The 18,100-nt window shown below is 45.7% G+C and overlaps 1 protein-coding gene across 5 annotated transcripts in view; it reads right to left on the reverse strand.

Annotated features, from left to right (window-relative positions):
• Positions 1 to 461: 461 nt before the first annotated feature.
• Positions 462 to 18,100, reverse strand: part of LOC143923678 (E3 ubiquitin/ISG15 ligase TRIM25-like) — a 34,029-nt gene continuing 16,390 nt past the window's right edge. For 2 of the 5 annotated variants that reach the window (XM_077447493.1, XM_077447494.1), the window contains one exon: positions 462 to 11,568. In XM_077447493.1, the coding sequence (XP_077303619.1) occupies positions 9,979 to 11,568 (1,590 nt within the window). In that variant the 3' untranslated portion in view covers positions 462 to 9,978. The remainder of the gene's footprint in view (positions 11,569 to 18,100) is intronic. The other 3 variants (XR_013261756.1, XR_013261755.1, XR_013261757.1) reach the window with 3 other exon arrangements.

An 18,100-nucleotide genomic window follows, 5' to 3' on the forward strand; every position in this document is an offset into this window, starting at 1 on the left:
CCTTCCTCTGCTATCAGCACAAGTAATTTCTGACAAGTTTTCCTGACTATAGAGAAAAATGGTGACAGTAGGAGGGACCTCCGCTGATTGACAGCCTCAGCTCTGTTCCTGTGCTGTGTGAAGGGGTGTGTCCCTTCCCTTCCCTCCAATCAGCTCTCAGAACTCTCCTCACTGAGCTCTGCAGTGTGACTTGAGCTCTCCACCCCCTTTTTTTTTTTTTATAAACTCTCAGACAAGCTGTATAAATTCTGCACGTAAAATGGATGTAGGTGAACGACTGCTGCAGATAAACAGGTACAATGTATGTAGGAGGATTTGTTTAATCTCTGTGTATCACCTGGGGCCAAGTCCCATCACTGGGTATATGGAAGGGTTTACAACAACTTAATTTCAAATTTCAGAGTTGAGGTTGCGGTCGTGTTCAACAAACAAAAAAAAAAGAAAAACCCCAGAGTCCCACATTTTATAAGTAGATTTTATTCTTTAAAATTCAGGCAGTGTCATAGTAGGAAACAACAATCCCGACCCCCAAATCCCTGCCCGGTGATCCCATAGAAGACAGTCAGCCTAGTTTATTCTAAATCACAATGAGGGGGACACGGCAAAGTCACATCAAACATTTCACATGGGGTGGTTACATCCACACATACAATATATATGTATATAAAATGACGGGTATATAATACATACAGATGTGTAAGGAGCCTCACATCAGCTAATCTACCCACCAATGCTTCAGAGAGAACCTGTCACAGCTAGGCTTGTGTAGAGCCTACATAGTCGTAAATGATCATAAAGGTGCAATGTGTCTATGACGATCGATAGGACTGGGTGTCAGGGGGTCGCCTGAGGTTTGACAGTTGCTGTTCTATCAAGTGCCCTAAAAATCATGCAACCAGTGTAACATCACAGAGCCCTGTAGTCAGGAGGAATGTAAACATCCACAGGGCTCTGCATAGGGGAGTGTTGTGGTTACTTAGGAGCTGGAAGACAGCGTGTGTAATCAGCACAAGTTCAGGCAGCTGATAGAGGAGGAATTATCAGACCTCAGGCAGCTGATAGGGGAGGAATTATCAATTCTCGGGCAGCTGATAGGGGAGGAATTATCAGACCTCAGGCAGCTGATAGAGGAGGAATCATCAGACCTCAGGCAGTTGATAGGGAATGAATTATCAGACCTCAGGCAGCTGATAGGGGAGGAATTATCAGACCTCAGGCAGCTGATACGGGAGGAATTATCAGACCTCAGGCAGCTGATAGAGGAGGAATTATCAGACCTCAGGCAGTTGATAGGGAATGAATTATCAGACCTCAGGCAGCCGATAGAGGAGGAATCATCAGACCTCAGGCAGCTGATGGGGAGGAATTATCAGACCTCAGGCAGATGACAGGAGAGGTATACCTAAAAACCGCTAATAGAGTAGGTAAAATCAGATCTCAGACAGGTGATGGGGGAGGAATAATCAGACATCAGGCAGCTGATAGAAGAATTATGTATAAGACCTCATGCAGCTGATAAGGAGTGAGCTATCAAACCTCAGGCAGCTGATAGGAAAGGAATTATCTGACCTCCGGCAGTTGATCATGGATCAGGAAAAATCATTAGATCTCAAGCAGCCGATAGAGGAGGAATGACCAGATCTCAGGCTGCTGATAAGAGAGGAATTACATATCAGACCTCAGGCAGCTGATAGGGGAGGAATTATCAGACCTCAGGCAGCTGATAGGGGAAGAATGAATAGACTTTATGTGGACGATAGGAGAGGAATACCTAAAATCCGCTAATAGAGTAGGTAAAATCAGATCTCAGGCAGCTGATAGGGGAGGATTTATTAGAACTCGGGCAGCTGATGGGGGATGAATTGTCAAACCTCAAGCAGCTGATAGAGAAATAATTATGTGACCTCAGGCAGCTGATAGGGGAGACGTTATTAGAACTCGGGCAGCTGATAATTCTTCTATGTATCAAACCTCAGGCAGCTGATAGGAAAGGAATGATCTGATCTCTGGCAGCTGATAGTGGAGAAATGATTAGATCTCAAGCAGCCGATAGGGGAGGAATGATCAGGCCTCAGGCAGCTGATAGGGGAGGAATGACCAGACCTGAGGCAGCTGATAGAGGAGGAATGATAGCATCTCAGGCTGCTGATAAGAGAGGAATTATATATCAGACCTCAGGCAGTTGATAAGGAAGTAAGCAAACCTCAGGCAGCTATTAGGAAAGGGATTATCTGATCTCAGGCAGCTGATAGTGGAGAAATTATCAGATCTCAAGCAGCTGATGGGGAGGAATGATCAGACCTCAAGTGGCAGACAGGGAAGGAATAATCAATCAAATGCAGCCGGTTGTCAGACCTCAGGCTGCTGCTATGGGTAGAATTATTAGACCTCAGGGGCTCCCACCTCTGATACTCATCTCCAATAACCCTCCTCAGGCTAATAAAGGAGAGGTGGGGGGGATGGGGTACAGATAAATAAGGACACTTGCAATATTATAATCATTTAGGACTGAACGTTACTTGTCTTTGCACAAAACCTGTTCTAAAAAAAAATGATAAATCACACCCAATTTTCCAATCCCCCCAACCCCCACAAAGCCATAACCAAAGGCGTCACTTTCTCCCAGCTGGACCCCCAATCCCGTCCACTCTACAGTCCGGAAAAAAAAAAAAAAAATGAGCGAAAACATTAAAATGACCCATCCTTTGTGTTTTGCAGGTTGGGGGTGGGGAAGCCAGGATTCAATTCAGCTTGGCAGTGACCACAGAAAGCTGATCTCTCAGGATTGGACCATAAATTCCAAGGTGTCGAGGAGAGGAACCAATCATAACAGTTTTTTTTTTTTTTACATGGCTGTAATGCAATCCAGGAGGGTCAATTCACAAAGCTTGCAGGAGTTATTTAAAGTGACCCGTGCCATTCCTCCCGCTATCCCATCCAACAGTATCTGAGCGTAGAGTCCGTTCTAAAGCCCTTGATTGCTCCTTGGTATCAAACATACTCCCCACTGCACTCCCTCTGCGGGGTAAACCCTGGAATATAGGAGACGTGGCAGCAACCAGTTAACTACTTGGCGCCCATACATACTTTCGGTGGTTATATCTGAATGATGCCTGAGGCCACAGACATTCAGATATCGGCGTTTTCAGCCGGCGATTCCCTGCACCATAAGAACGATCATAGCGGCTGTTCCGCCGCTTGATCGTTCTTATGACGCCCCCCGCCGCTCTACGGTGCTTCTACCGACTCACCGCTTCCATTGTATTCTCTAGGGTCTTTACTAAAAAAACATATATAATGTTTGGGGGTTCTATGTAATTTTCTAGCAAATAAAATTAGGAATTTTACATGTAGGAGAGAAATGTCAGAATTGGCCTGGGCGCGAAGTGGTTAACTGATGCCAACAGTACATGTTGCCATCACACCACAATAAATAATAATAAATGCAAAAAAAAATTTTTCCTGAAATTATTCATTTTTTCATAAATAAATAAAAATAAATAAATACATACATACACATGCATTAGGTCGGTCCATGTACAGACAACCCAGTGCAACTCAGGTGCAGACACAGATGCTTTCTCATCAACATTCAAAGCTCACACTGTGGCCATTAAGTGTTGAACGCTGTGCAATCGTCTGTTTTCTTTTTTTTTTTCTTCTTCGATCAGGAAAGTAAGGATGATGTCATTGTATCCAGGCAGAGATATACACACACACACACTGCAGATCGGAACTCTGAAAACAGAAGTGCATTATTACAAAGAGTTGTAGAAATACACAGCTTACAATGGACTCTACGTACAGGTACTGTAATGCCGCGTACACACAATCGGAATTCTCGTCGGGGAAAAAGCGCTGATGGTTTTCCTGATGGAATTTACGGCTCAAGCTGTCTTGCCTACACACAATCTCACCAAATTACGATCAGTTTATAAACGCGGAGACATACAACACGTACGACGCGACTAGAAAAAGGAAGTTCAATAGCCAGTAGCCAAATAGCTTCCGTCTCGTAGTTGAATCTGAGCATGCGTGAGTTTTGGAGTGTCGGAATTGCATACACGCGATCGGAATTTCCGATAGAAAGTTTTTCCGTCTGGAAAATTGAGAACATGCTATTAATTTTTGGCTGGCGGGAATTCGGACAGCTAAATTCCGATGGAACATACGCACGGTCGCATTTTCCCGAAGGAAAGGCTCTCATCTGTCTTTTACTGGCCGGAATTCCGATCGTGTGTACGCGGCATTAGGGTGGATAGCAAGAGCAAAGGCAAGGGTCACTTTAACTCCATTTGTTTACTTCTCATGTTAAAAGTTTCCTCAAAATGGTAATTCTACAAATTTCACGAATATAAAGTGTGATTTTTGCAATGACTAGATGCAATGGTAAATCAAAGACAGCAGGAAAAACAAAACAAAAAAAAACAAAAAACACAGAGGTCCTAACCCTTTCTTCCTCTGTATCTGGCTAAATTTAGACCAGGGGGTCCTCGAACTACACCGCTCCAGTTGTTCAGAAGCTATAATTCCCATCATGCCTAGTCATATCTGTGAATATCAGACTTTTGCAAGGCCTCACAGGACTTGTAGTTCCGCAACAGCTGGAGGGCCGTAGCTTGAAGGTCCCTGATTTAGACCTTCACCACTTAAGGGCCCAGCCTCTTTTTGAAATGCGTAGTTTACAAGTTAAAAACAGTTTTTACATCCCTTGTAATAGAAAAAAAAAATCATGACAGGACCTCTTAAATATGAGATCTGGGGTCAAAAAAACCTCACATCTCATATTTACACTTAAATGCAATAACTAAAAAAATAAATAAATAAATGGCCCTTTAAGAGCTATGGGCGGAAGTGACGTTTTGACGTCGCTTCTGCCCTGCATTGTTATGGAGACGGGTGGGGACCATCTTCCCCTCATTCGTCTCCGTGCCCAGTAAGGATGAAGATCTGATTGCCTCCGCCGCTGCCTCTTGGAGCCGGCACCGGAGCGTGGCTTTGAGGAGCCTTCTCCTGCCGCCGATAAAAGTGATCTTGCGATGAATCTGCCGCAGAGACCACTCTTAGCAGAAACCAGACCACCAGCTGAAGAGGATACCGGGGTTATGGCAGCTAGCTGCTGCCATAACGATGATATTTCTCTTCAAAGCAAGGACGTACATCGGTCCGGAAGTGGTTAAGAGTAGGTTCACATTGCTGCGGGTTAGAAATCACGTAAGTTCAGCAGAACTCGCACTATCACACTATCCTTCAGAGTTTAGGGAGGCTGTACTGCGGTCAGCGGGACTAAACATATTACAGTAGAAGGAAGAATAGTGTCCCATCATTGGCGTCCGTGGGTGGAATAGTGCCCCATGGTTGGTGTCCGTGGGAAAAAAATTACGCGCCCTCATTGATGTCAGTGTGTAGTATAGTGCCCATGGTCAGTAAGAGAAGGAATAGCGCCCCATCATTAGTATTGGTGGAAGCAATAGTGGCACTTTTCGTACCTTTGCAAAGAATATTACCCCATTATTTGTGAGAAATAGTGCCCCATCATTAGTAACGGTGGGAGGAATAGTGTCCCATTGATAGTATCACTGGGAGGAATAGTGCCCCATCATTGGTACTGACTGATGGAAGGAATAGTGACAGTTATTGGTATCTGTGGAAAGAATAGTGCCCCATCATTGGCGTCACTGGGTGAAGTAGTACCAGTGGTGATCAGAAGGAATCATACCCCATCATTAGTATCAGTGAGAGGAATAGTGCCCCATTGTTGGGGTCAGTGGGAGGAAAAGTGCCCCATCGCTGGTGTCAGTGGGTTGAAAAGTGCCTGTGGTCAATAGAAGGAATCCTACCCCATCATTGGTATGGGTGGGAAGAATAGTGCCCCATCATTGATGTCAGTGGGTGGCAGAGTGCTCCATTGTTGGTGTCAGTGGGAGGAATAGCGCCTCATCACTTGTGCCAGATAAAGGAATTGAGAGCCAAGGGCCAGATAAAGGCAAGGAAAGTATCAGTGGGAGGAATAATGGCAGTGTTTAGTATCTTTGGGAGAAATAATATCCCATTATTTGTGAAAGTGGGAGGAATAGTGCCCCAGTGATGGTGTTAGTGGGGTCAAAAAAAATCTACTAACCTTCTATGAGGAGGTGAGTTGCTATCTAGATAAAGGAAGGCCTGTAGACGCGGTGTATCTGGATTTTACAAAAGCATTTGACACAGTTCCCCATAAATGTTTACTGTACAGAATAAGGTCCATTGGCATGGCCCATAGGGTGAGTACATGGATTGAAAACTGGCTACAAGGGCGAGTTCAGAGGGTGGTGATAAATGGGGAGTACTCGGAATGGTCAGGGGTGGGTAGTGGGGTCCCCCAGTGTTCTGTACTGGGACCAATCCTATTTAATTTGTTCATAAACGACCTGGAGGATGGGGTAAACAGTTCAATGTCTCTATTTGCGGACGATACTAAGCTAAGCAGGGCAATAACTTCTCCGCAGGATGTGGAAACCTTGCAAAAAAATCTGAATAAATGAATGGGCTGGGCAACTACATGGGAAATGAGGTTCAATGTAGAAAAATGTAAAATAATGTATTTGGGTGGCAAAAATCTGAATGCAATCTATACACTGGTGGGAGAACCTCTGACCGAATCTAGGATGGAAAAGGACCTGGGGGTCCTAGTAGATGATAGGCTCAGCAATGGCATGCAATGCCAAGCTACTGCTAACAAAGCAAACATATAATGGCATGTATTAAAAAGGGGATCAACTCCAGAGATAAAACAATAATTCTCCCGCTCTACAAGATTCTGGTCCGGCCGCACCTGGAATATGCTGTCCAGTTCTGGGCACCAGTCCTCAGGAAGGATGTACTGGAAATGGAGCGAGAACAAAGAAGGGCAACAAAGCTAATAAAGGGTCTGGAGGATATTAGTTATGGGGAAAGGTTACGAGCACTGAACTTATTCTCTCTGGAGAAGAGACGCTTGAGAGGGGATATGATTTCAATATACAAATATCATACTGGTGACCCCACAATAGGGATAAAACTTTTTGGGAGTTTAACAAGACTCGTGGCCACTCATTAAAATTTTAAGAAAAGAGGTTTAACTGTAAACTACATAGAGGGTTCTTTACTGGAAGAGCGGCAAGGATGTGAAATTCCCTTCCACAAGCCGTGGTCTCAGCGGGGGGCATTGAGAGTTTCAAGAAACAATTAGATAATCAACTGAATGACCGCAACATACAGGGATATACAATGTAACACTGACATATTATCACATATATAGGTTGTCTTTTTTCAACCCCACCTACTATGTAACTATATGTAAGGAATAGTGCCCCATTGATGATGTCAGTGGGTTGAAAAGTGCCCCATCGATGGTGTCAGTGGGAGGAATAGATGGCAGTTGCTGGTATCAGTGAGAGGGATAATTCCCCAATGTTGGTGTCAATTGGAGGAATAGTGTCCCGTTGTTGGTATCAGTGGGAGGAATAGTGCCCCGTTGTTGGTATCAGTGGGAGGAATAGTGCCCCGTTGTTGGTATCAGTGGGAGAAATAGTGCCCCGTTCTTGGTATCAGTGGGAGGAATAGTGCCCCGTTCTTGGTATCAGTGGGAGGAATAGTGCTCCATTGTTGGTATCAGTGGGAGGAATAGTGCTCCATTGTTGGTATCAATGGGAGGAATAGTGCCCCGTTGTTGGTATCAGTGGGAGGAATAGTGCTCCATTGTTGGTATCAGTGGGAGGAATAGTGCTCCATTGTTGGTATCAGTGGGAGGAATAGTGCTCCATTGTTGGTATCAGTGGGAGGAATAGTGCCCCGTTCTTGGTATCAGTGGGAGGAATAGTGCCCCATTGTTGGTATCAGTGGGAGGAATAGTGCTCCATTGTTGGTATCAGTGGGAGGAATAGTGCTCCGTTGTTGGAATCAGTGGGAGGAATAGTGCTCCGTTGTTGGAATCAGTGGGAGGAATAGTGCTCCGTTGTTGGCATCAGTGGGAGGAATAGTGCTCTGTTGTTGGTATCAGTGGGAGGAATAGTGCTCCGTTGATGGTGTCAGTGGGAGGAATAGTGCCCCATTGTTGGTATCAGTGGGAGGAATAGTGCTCCATTGATGGTGTCAGTGGGAGGAATAGTGCCCCGTTTTTGGTATCAGTGGGAAGAATAGTGCTCCATTGATGGTGTCAGTGGGAGGAATAGTGACAGTTGTTGGTATCAGTGGGAGGAATAATGCCCCAACGTTGTTGTCAATTGGAGGGATAGTGCCCCATCCTTGGTGCCAGTTGGAGGAACAGTGCCCAATTGTTGGTGTCAGTGGGAGGAACAATGCCTGTGGTCATTAGAAGGAATCGTACCCTATCATTGGTACCCGTGGGAGGAATAGTGCTCCATCTCCAGTATCAGTGGGTGGATGAGGGCCCCATTGTTGGGGGTCAGAGGGGGGAATAGTGCCCCATTTTTTAGATCAGCTGAAGGAATAGCGCCAAGGGCTGGATAAAGGTAATTAAAAGGCCACAGTTTGGGATCAACTGGGCATAAATGTTCAAGCCTGAAAACAACTGAAAATCGAAATTGACAAACATACATTAAAAAAGAAAAACACTGAAAATGCTTAAAGAAGCTCACCTGTCATTCTAGCCTTAAACAACTGTAAAACGTGTTTTTGTTTGATTGATAAAATTAGTAAAACACAAGTGTCAGGTCAGGTCGGGTTCACATATGTGTGAACTGGATGCAGGTTTCACCACATACAATTTGAATGACTTGCGAGTGTGACAGACTCTCAATGGAGCCGCTTCACACATGCCCGGGGGGGGGCGGCCGCGGTCCGCATTCCAAACGGCTCCTGTGCTTGTTTGAGTCCTGTTCAGGTGCAAATTTAGGCAAAAACTCAGATTCGCACCTGAACCAGCGTACAGGAACGCACCGGACCCCGTGCTGGGATCCGCGCCCGCACATATGTGAACCTGGCCTCGTGCTTTAGTGAAGTGACCCTCAGGACAAATATATCGATTGTACACAATTTCATAACATATGAATGAGTTGTCTTAAGGAAAAAAAACAAAAACGCCTTCAACCTCTTTTTCCTTAATTTCTCGGCATACCTTCCAAAGTCTCTTATAAAATATGGGTCTTTGGCTTTGATCCCCTGCCTTTAAACCCTTTAATGCCGCTGCTCCACGTCCCATGGGGGGGGGAGGGGTATTGCTTCAGGAAGAGTCAAGTTTGCGCACGCTGTGATACCTAAATGGTCAATCCATGCTGTACCGGGGGGGGAGGGAATACAGGGAGCTATAGAGTGGAAAGATGGTTCACAGACACAGAAAATACGCGGCTGAAAAAAAAGCTTTTTTGCTGTTTCTTCAAAAACACGAAGACAATTTCTTTTTTTTTTTTCCTTTGTAACAGACAAAAAAAGGGGACAAGCAGGAAAACTTGTTGGGAGATAGAAAAAAGGGGGCAATAAACGTGGAAAATAGCTCTTGGTGAAAACGGCAACGTTTGTATACTGCATTGATCGCAAAAACTTCTCCAAATACAGCGACACGAAACTGTTTTTTTTTTCTAAAAATCGATTCAAGTATGTGTTCTAAAATTCTGAAAAGTCCCTCCTATTGCTCTCAGCCTCCTCCAAAAGCCTTTATTTTATTTTAATTTTTTTGCTGCTGTGATCTGTTATTAGAGAGTGGCTACGTTCATTCTCCATGGTCCCATTGAGCGTAGCCACCCATTTCCCAAGATGGACTATGGATGTGTAGAGAGTGCATAGAGCAGCGCACGTGACCGCAAACCAACGTGCACTGCTCGTTCCAAAACAGAAAAGGAGCAGAAAAGGAGGAGGAGAGGTTTGGGAGCTCACAGAGGATGTTACAAAGAAGCAGAAAACACAGTAAAAAAAAAACCAATAAGTTAAGTAGTGGATGTGTATGGATTATTTAAGGTTTAGAGTCACTTCGGTGGAAAGTCCTCAGAAACGCAAGTTTTTTTTTTAGCTCCTCAGCCTGATCCAACCCTCGTTCCACACGAAGAAAGCGGCATGGAGGGGCTCGGTGAAGGTGGCTCTGAAGGTGTGGAGGTGCCTGACAACGTCACACAGCTGGTAGAAGGACAGATGCCCGCCTTCGTAATCCAAATATATCCCCAATTTCTGGATGGGGATCTTAGTCTGCAGCTGACGCGACCTTGAGTTATGAGTCACGGAGTAGTGGTTGTCGTACGTCCTCAGGCTCCAGGACTTGTTGTTCTCCCCGATCCTGGACTCCTTACCGGCCCGGTAAATGCTGGGATAAGCCACGCCCACCCACCAGTCTTCCGACTGGCTGGTTTCCACCTCCCAGTAATGCTTCCCCGTGCTGAAACCTTTGCTGCTCATGACCTGAGGAAACGTTGTGAAGCGCTTGGCATTCTCGGGGTAGTTTAACGGCGTCTCGGACCAGGAGGCCGACTTTAGATCTCCGGTTACCGACACTTTTCGGCACGCCGTGTCTAAATCGAGTAAGATGTCGGAGGTCTTGGGGTCGTAAAGCCCTCTCTTCACGGCGGACATGACGTCAGAGAAGCAGGCGTGCAAGGAGACGGACACCAAACGCTCCTTCAGTTCGCTGGAGGAGCTGATCTTCCGAATATCCTGGGTGATCACTTCAGAATCTTTCTCGGTCTTGGCCGCGTCTTCGGCGTCCAAGTCCTGGTCTTGTAGGACAGTGATGGGATCCGTCATGTTAAAGAGCTCCTCGATGTGTTGCATCTTCCTGCACAGCTCGTCCTTCTGCGTCTCCAGCTGCCGGATCAGATCGGAGACGGAAAGCAAGCTCTGCTTTTCATGCCTGGAGAGCTGAGTCAGGAACCTCTTCTCCAGGCACTCCAGCTGCTTCCGGATGTCGGTGAACAGCTCGGCGATGCGCTCGGTTAACACGGTGGTTTTCTCCTGCACCTTCCTCCGAAGGTCTTGCAGGCTCTCCAGGTTTTTCTCAGTCTCCTCCTTTTTGGAGGACTGCTTCTCCAGAAGCTTCCTCAGTTTCTCCTTCACCCTCACCACCTCGTCCAGCGACTTCAGCGTGTGACCCTTGTGCGACCCAATGGCGGAGCAGTACACGCAGATATACGCGCCGTCGTCGCAGCAAAGGAATTCCAAGTTCTTTTTGTGGATCAGACACTTCCAGCTGTCCAGGGAGTTGGTGGGGTCGATCAGGGTGTGTTCTACAGTCTTGTTGTGGATGCCCAGGTGGGTGTCACATAGGGAGGTCTCGCACTGCAGACATGTCTTAGCGGCGGGGATGGGAGCGTGAAGGCAGTACGTACAGGAGACCCCGGAGCCTTCCAGCTGGGATTGGGTATCGAGAAAGTGCTTTGCAATGTTGCACAGCTTCCTGTTCTTCTCCAGCAGAGGGCGCACTGGATACTTCGCCCTGCACTCTGGACAGGTGTATACTCCGGACCCCTTCTGGGTATCCAGCACGCTGATGATACAATCCCGGCAGAAGCTGTGCCCACATCTCAGAGACACCGGCTCCGTATAGAGGCTCAAGCAGATGGAACAACTCAGCTCCTTTCTCAAGTCAGCAAACGCCATTCTGTACAACTGAAAGAGAAAAAAAAAAAAAAACTTTAACAACTTAAAGACCGGGCCCCTTTCTGAGATTTATTATGTACAAGTTAAAAAGTTTTTTCTGCTAGAAAATTACTTAGAACCCCCAAACATTATACTTTTTTTTCTCTAACACCCTAGAGAATAAAATGGCGGTCGCTGCAATACATTCTATCACACCGTATTTGCGCAGCGGTCTTACAAGCGCGCTTTTTTTTTGGAAAAAAATAAGACAACAGTAAAGTTATCCCAATTTATTTTATATTGTGAAAGATAATGTTACGCCGAGTAAATTGATACCCAACATGTCACGCTTCAAAATTGCTCCCGCTCGTGGAATGGCGACAAACTTTTACCCTTAAAAATTTCCATAGGTGACATTTAAAAAAATTCTACAGCTTGCATTTTTTAAGTTACAGAGGAGGTCTGGGGCTAGAATTATTGCTCTCGCTTTACCGATCGCGGCCATACCTCACATGTGTAGTTTGAACACCGTTTGCATATGTGGGCGCTTGTCACGTATGCGTTCGCTTCTGCATGCGAGCTCGTCAGGACGGGGCACGTTTAAAATTTTAATTTTTTTTCTTATTTATTTTACTTTTTTTTTACATTTTTACACTGTTTAAAAAAAAACAAATAAATAAATAAATTGTGTCACTTTTATTCCTATTACAAGGAATGTAAACGTCCCTTGTAATAAAAAAAAAAGCATGACAGGTCCTCTTAAATATGAGATCTGGGGGTGAAAAAGACCTCACATCTCATATTTACATTAAAATGCATAACATTATTTTTTTTAAATGGCCGTTTAGGAGGTATCGACGGAAGTGACGTTTTGACGTCGCTTCCACCCTGCAATGATATGGAGATGGGTGGGGGCCATCTTCGGCTCCAGTAAGCGGCGCGAGGGCCCCCGGATCGCGCCAGGCCCCCTTTCCCATCGTTGCTAAAAGTGATCTTGCAGCGAATCCACCACAGAGACCACCTTTATCTTGTAGCGAACCGCCCGCTGAATACCAGGGTTATGGCAAGTAGCTGCTGCCATTACAACAATATCCTCCTTCAAAGTCATCACATAAAACGACGGCAGGCGGTCCGGAAGTGGCCCGTAAATATTAAAGTGATATTAAAGCCTTGTTTTTTTTTTATTTTTCAAGTATGGTTTTGCACAGAGCAGCCCGGATCTTACTCTTCTCAGGTCCCACACCGGCGCCCCTGGCCCCTCCCTCCTGCCGCTGCTGTGGGGTCACCCAAGCAGGCGAGCTTTCAAGCTGTGGCTCTGTGTGTCCATTCACACACAGAGCCGAGGCTTGGTCCCGCCTCTCCATCTCCTGGTTGGCTCACTGGCTGTGATTGACAGCAGCAGGAGCCAATAGCACAGCCAAATAGTAGTGCGAGTCCCCCAGAGAGGTTCTGGTGGACATCGTTGGATGGAGAGGGGGCTTAGGTAAGTATTAGGGGGGCTGCTGCACACAGAAGGTTTTATTTTTTTACCTTCATGCATAGAAGGTAAAAAATCTTGTGCCTTTATAACCACTTTAACCACTTCCCGACCAGCGCACGCCAATGTACGTCAGCAGAATGGCACGGGCAGGCATATTGGCATACAGGTACATCCATTTTTATATGCTGCTCTGCCATCACGTGCGCGCCGCCGGCGGCACGCTCGTGTGCTGGTCGGGACCCCCGTGAGTCCGGTCGCCAGTCCCGCGGACTCGATCGCCGCGGGGATACCCGCAATTGTCTCATGGGGCGGCTGAACGGGGAGATGCCGTTGTAAACAGCATCTCCCCGTTCTGCCTAGCAACAAGTGACGCTTATCTCTGCTCCATGTGATTGGAGCAGAGATCAGTGTTCACTAACACAAATCCCAGCCCCCCACAGTTAGTAACACACCCCTAGGAACACTTAACCCCTACACTGCCACCCCCTGGTTAACCCCTTCACTGCCACTGTCATTTACACAGGAATCAGTGCATTTGTATAGCACTGATTGCTGTATAAATGACAATGGTCCCAAAAATGTGTCAAAAATGTCCGATTTGTCTGCCATAATGTCGCAGTCCCAATAAAAATCGCTGATCGCCGCCATTACTAGTAAAAAAAAAATATTATTAATAAAAATGCCATAAAACTATCCCCTATTTTGTAAACGCTATAACTTTTGCGCAAACCAATCAATAATCGCTTAATTGCGATTTTTTTTACTAAAAATATGTAGAAGAATACGTATCGGCCTAAACTGAGGGGAAACATTTTTTTTATATATATTTTTGGGGGATATTTATTATAACAAAAAGTAAAAAATAATGTGTTTTTTTTTTTGCAAAATTGTCGCTCTATTTTTGTTTATAGCACAAAAAATAAAAAACCGCAGGGGTGATCAAATACCACCAAAAGAAAGCTCTATTTGTGGGGAAAAAAAAGGATGTCAATTTTGTTTGGGAGCCACGTGGCACGACCGCGCAATAGTCAGTTAAAGCGACGCAGTGCCGAATCGCAAAAAGTGGTCTGGTCTTAAGCCAGCAAAAATGGTCCGGTCTGAAAGTGGTTAAGGCCCGGTTTACACCAGAACGCAGTGCAGGAAACCCCCATCCCGTGTATGTTTCCTGAACCGCATTCAAAACGCACTGCAGATACAATCTGCAGCGGGTGTCAATGTTTGACTTAACCATTTGCGGTCGTTGTGCCCGCTCCGGTTTAGGGGGCATGCCCCTCCTGTGATCGCTGTGTCTGGATTACCGTTAGCGGTACTTGGTCATAGCGATCTCACGATAACAATGTCAACAACCTGTCATGAATGGATTTCTATTCATGAACAGCTTGCTCGCTGTTGTGGACTGTGATGGGCCCACAGATAACACATGGTACTTGGCTACCTGTACCATGTGATCAGCTGTAGCCAATCATAGGTCACAACCAAAAGCAAAATGGTTAACCCATTCACAGGTCCAATGTGGCTGACACAACTTAGCAATTATATTTAAATCACTGTATAAGCAATAACAATGTAAAAAAAAATTTTTTTTAAATCCCTGACCACCCGCCAGAGTAGTACAAAAAAAAAGTTACATACTGTCACCAGTCAGTATCCCTGATCACCGCCACACCAGTTATATGATGACGCTGTACTGCACCAGAGACAGAATGGAATTTTTTTATTTTTAAGGTAGAAAAAAAATTTGATTTAATTTCATAGTAGGTGAGGTTGAAAAAAGACACAAGTCCATCAAGTCCAACCTATGTGTGTGTGAGATAATATGTCAGTATTACATTGTATATCCCTGTATGTTGCAAACGTTCAGGTGTTTATCTAATAGTTTCTTGAAATTATCGATGCTCCCCGCTGAGACCACCGCCTGTGGAAGGGAATTCCACATCCTTGCCGCTCTTACAGTAAAGAACCCTCTATGTAGTTTAAGGTTAAACCTCTTTTCTTCTAATTTTAATGAGTGGCAAAGAGTCTTGTTAAACTCCCTTCTGCGAAAAAGTTTTATCCCTATTGTGGGGTCACCAGTACAGTATTTGTGTATTTAAATCATATCCCCTCTCAAGCGTCTCTTCTCCAGAGAGAATAAGTTCAGTGCTCACAACCTTTCCTCATAACTAATACCCTCCAGACCCTTTATCAGCTTTGTTGCCCTTCTTTGTACTCCCTCCATTTCCAGTACATCCTTCCTGAGGACTGGTGCCCAGAACTGGACAGCATACTCCAGGTGCGGCTGGACCAGAGTCTTGTAGAGCGGGAGAATTATCCTTTTATCTCTGGAGTTGATTCCCTTTTTTAATGCCAATATTCTGTTTGTTGGCAGCAGCTTGGCATTGCATGTCATTGATGAGCCTATCATCTACTAGGACTAGGGGTGCAACGGATCAAAAAACTCACGGATCGGATCATTTTTTTGGATCAGCGAATAATAATTAAATTTCCAAAAACCTGTGAAAATTCCACCACCCCACTGTAATATTGGCTGAGTATGGCTGGGTACGGCTGAGCATGGCTGGGTACTACCGAGTATTGCAGAGTATGGCTGGGTATGGAAAGGTAGTTCCTAAGGCCGAGGCCACGGAACGCTCTCTGCCGATCGTGGCTTGTGCCGATCCGAACAGGGTGACCAATTCGGGTTAAGCGGATCGGTGACGATCTGTTGCACCCCTAACTAGGACCCCCAGGTCCTTTTCTTTTCCATTCCTACAGACTAAATAATATACCCCGATTGGGATTTTCTCTACCAAAAGACATGTAGCAGAATACATTTTGGCCTAAATTTAGCAAAAAAATTATTTTATTGGATTTTTTTTTTTTTTATAACAGAAAGTAGAAAATGCCATTTTCTCCCCCAAATTTTTGGTGTTTATTTGTTTATTTAGCAAAAAATTAAAAACCCAGGAGGTGATCAAAAAAAAAAAAAAATTATACATATACATACATTATATATATATATATATAAATATATATAAAATTTAATTTGGGTACAGTGTTGCATGACTGCGCAATTACTAGTTAAAGTAGCGCAGTGACAACTAGGAAAAAAAAAAAAAAAAAAACACTGATCGGTTGTCGACCAGTCGCCATCATTATACCGCGCCAGGTTGGCTCCCCTGCACAAATTGCTGTAGGTGTACGCTGGCCACTTTAAGAGCGACGGGGGGTGGGTCCCGCTAAAAATCACTGATCGCCGCCACTACTAGTAAAAAAATAAATTATAAAAATCCCATAACTCTATCCCCTATTTTGTAGACGCTATGACTTTTGCGCAAACCAATCGATATACGCTTATTACGATTTTAACAAAAATATGTAGAATACATATTGGCCTGAACTGAGGAAGAAGTTTTTTTGTGTGTTTTTTTTTTTTTGGGGATATTTATTATAACAAAAAGTAAAAAATATTGTTTTTTATTTTCTTTAAAATTGTGCCCCTCCTGTCGCATTCCTGTGTCCCTCTTAGTGCCGGTTCACACTAGCGCGATGCCAGACATCACATGTAATTCGCAGCGCACTGCTGTTCACATTACATGCGATGTCTGTGCGGGTGCGACGTCAGCCATACAGATAGTATGGCTGATATCGCACCGCATTTGATGCAAACACGCACAGGACCCTTTTTTCTGCTCGGACCAGAATCGGATCACATGTGTGTTCACACGTATGAGATCCGATTCATGTCCGAACTGTCAGTTCGCAGTGCGATACGCAAGCTGAAATGGGGGTGTCGTTAACATATAATGACACTCCCCAGCAGTTTGCATATGGCAGTGTGAACTGCTGTGCGTGTCGGGAGCGATGGGGGAACCCGCACATGATTCGCAGGGTTCTCGCATCGCGCTAGTGTGAACCGGCACTTACAGCCCGTGCTCCTCTTACGCCGCGTACACACGACCGGACTTTTCGACGGACCAGGTCCGACGGTCTTCACGACGGAGGTCCGACAGACTTTCCCACACACGAACGGACTAAGTCCGGTGGAAAGTCCGTTGATTTTGAACGTGATGGTGTAAACGGGACTAAACAAGGAAGTTCAATAGCCAGTAGCCAATAGCTGCCCTTGCGTCCTATTTGGTCCGTTGGACCAGCATACAGAGGAACGGTTTTCCCGATGTTTAGTCCGTCGGATAGATTTGAAACATGTTCTATTTCTAGGTCCGTCTGATTTTTTTTTTTTTTAAACGGTCAGACAATCCCAAACACGATCGGATTGTCCGACGGACTGATCACGTCGGACCGAGTCTGCCGGAAAGACTGGTCGTGTGTACGCGGCATTAGAGCCCCTTTGTCTCCTTCTTGTGGCCCTAACTGTGTCCCTCCTGTGTCCTTCTTGTGGCCCTCTCGTGACCCATTTTTTCTCCTTCTTGTGGCCCCTCCTGTGTCCTTCTTGTGGCCCCTGTGCCCTTCCTCTATCCTTCTTGTTTCCTCTGTGCCCCTCCTGTATCCTTCTTGTGGCCCCTGTGCCCCTCCTGTATCCTATATGTGGCCCCTGTGTCATTCCTGTATCCTACATGTGGCCCCTGTGCCCCTCCTGTATCCTACATGTGGCCCCTGTGACATTCCTGTGTTCTTCTTGTGGCCCCTGTGCCCCTCCTGTGTCCTTATTGTTGCCCCTTCTGTATCCTTCTTATTGCCCCTCCTGTATCCTTCTTATTGCCCCGGTGCCCCTCCTGTATCCTTCTTATTGCCCCTGTGTCCCTCCTGTATTCTTCTTGTGGCCCGTGTCCATCTTGTGTCCTTCTTGTTGCCCCTGTGCCCCTCCTGTATCATTCTTGTTGCCCCTCCTGTATCCTTCTTATTGCCCCTGTGCCCCACCTATATCCTTTTTGCCCCTGTGCCCTTCCTGCATCTTTCTTTTTGCCCCTATGGCCCTCCTGCATCCTTCTTATTGCCCTTTGTGCCCCTCCTGTATCCTAAGTGTGGCCTCTGTGCCCCTCCTGTCTCCTACGTGTGGCTCTTGTGTCATTTCTGTGTCTTTCCTGGGGCCCCTATGCCCCTCCTGTATCCTTCTTGTGGCTCCTGTGCCCCTCATGTATC

The sequence above is a fragment of the Lithobates pipiens genome, unplaced genomic scaffold (genome assembly GCF_037356315.1).
Source record: "Lithobates pipiens isolate NorthernLeopardFrog02 unplaced genomic scaffold, aLitPip1_a1.2 Scaffold_22, whole genome shotgun sequence".
In the NCBI taxonomy this organism is placed as follows: Eukaryota; Metazoa; Chordata; class Amphibia; order Anura; family Ranidae; genus Lithobates; species Lithobates pipiens.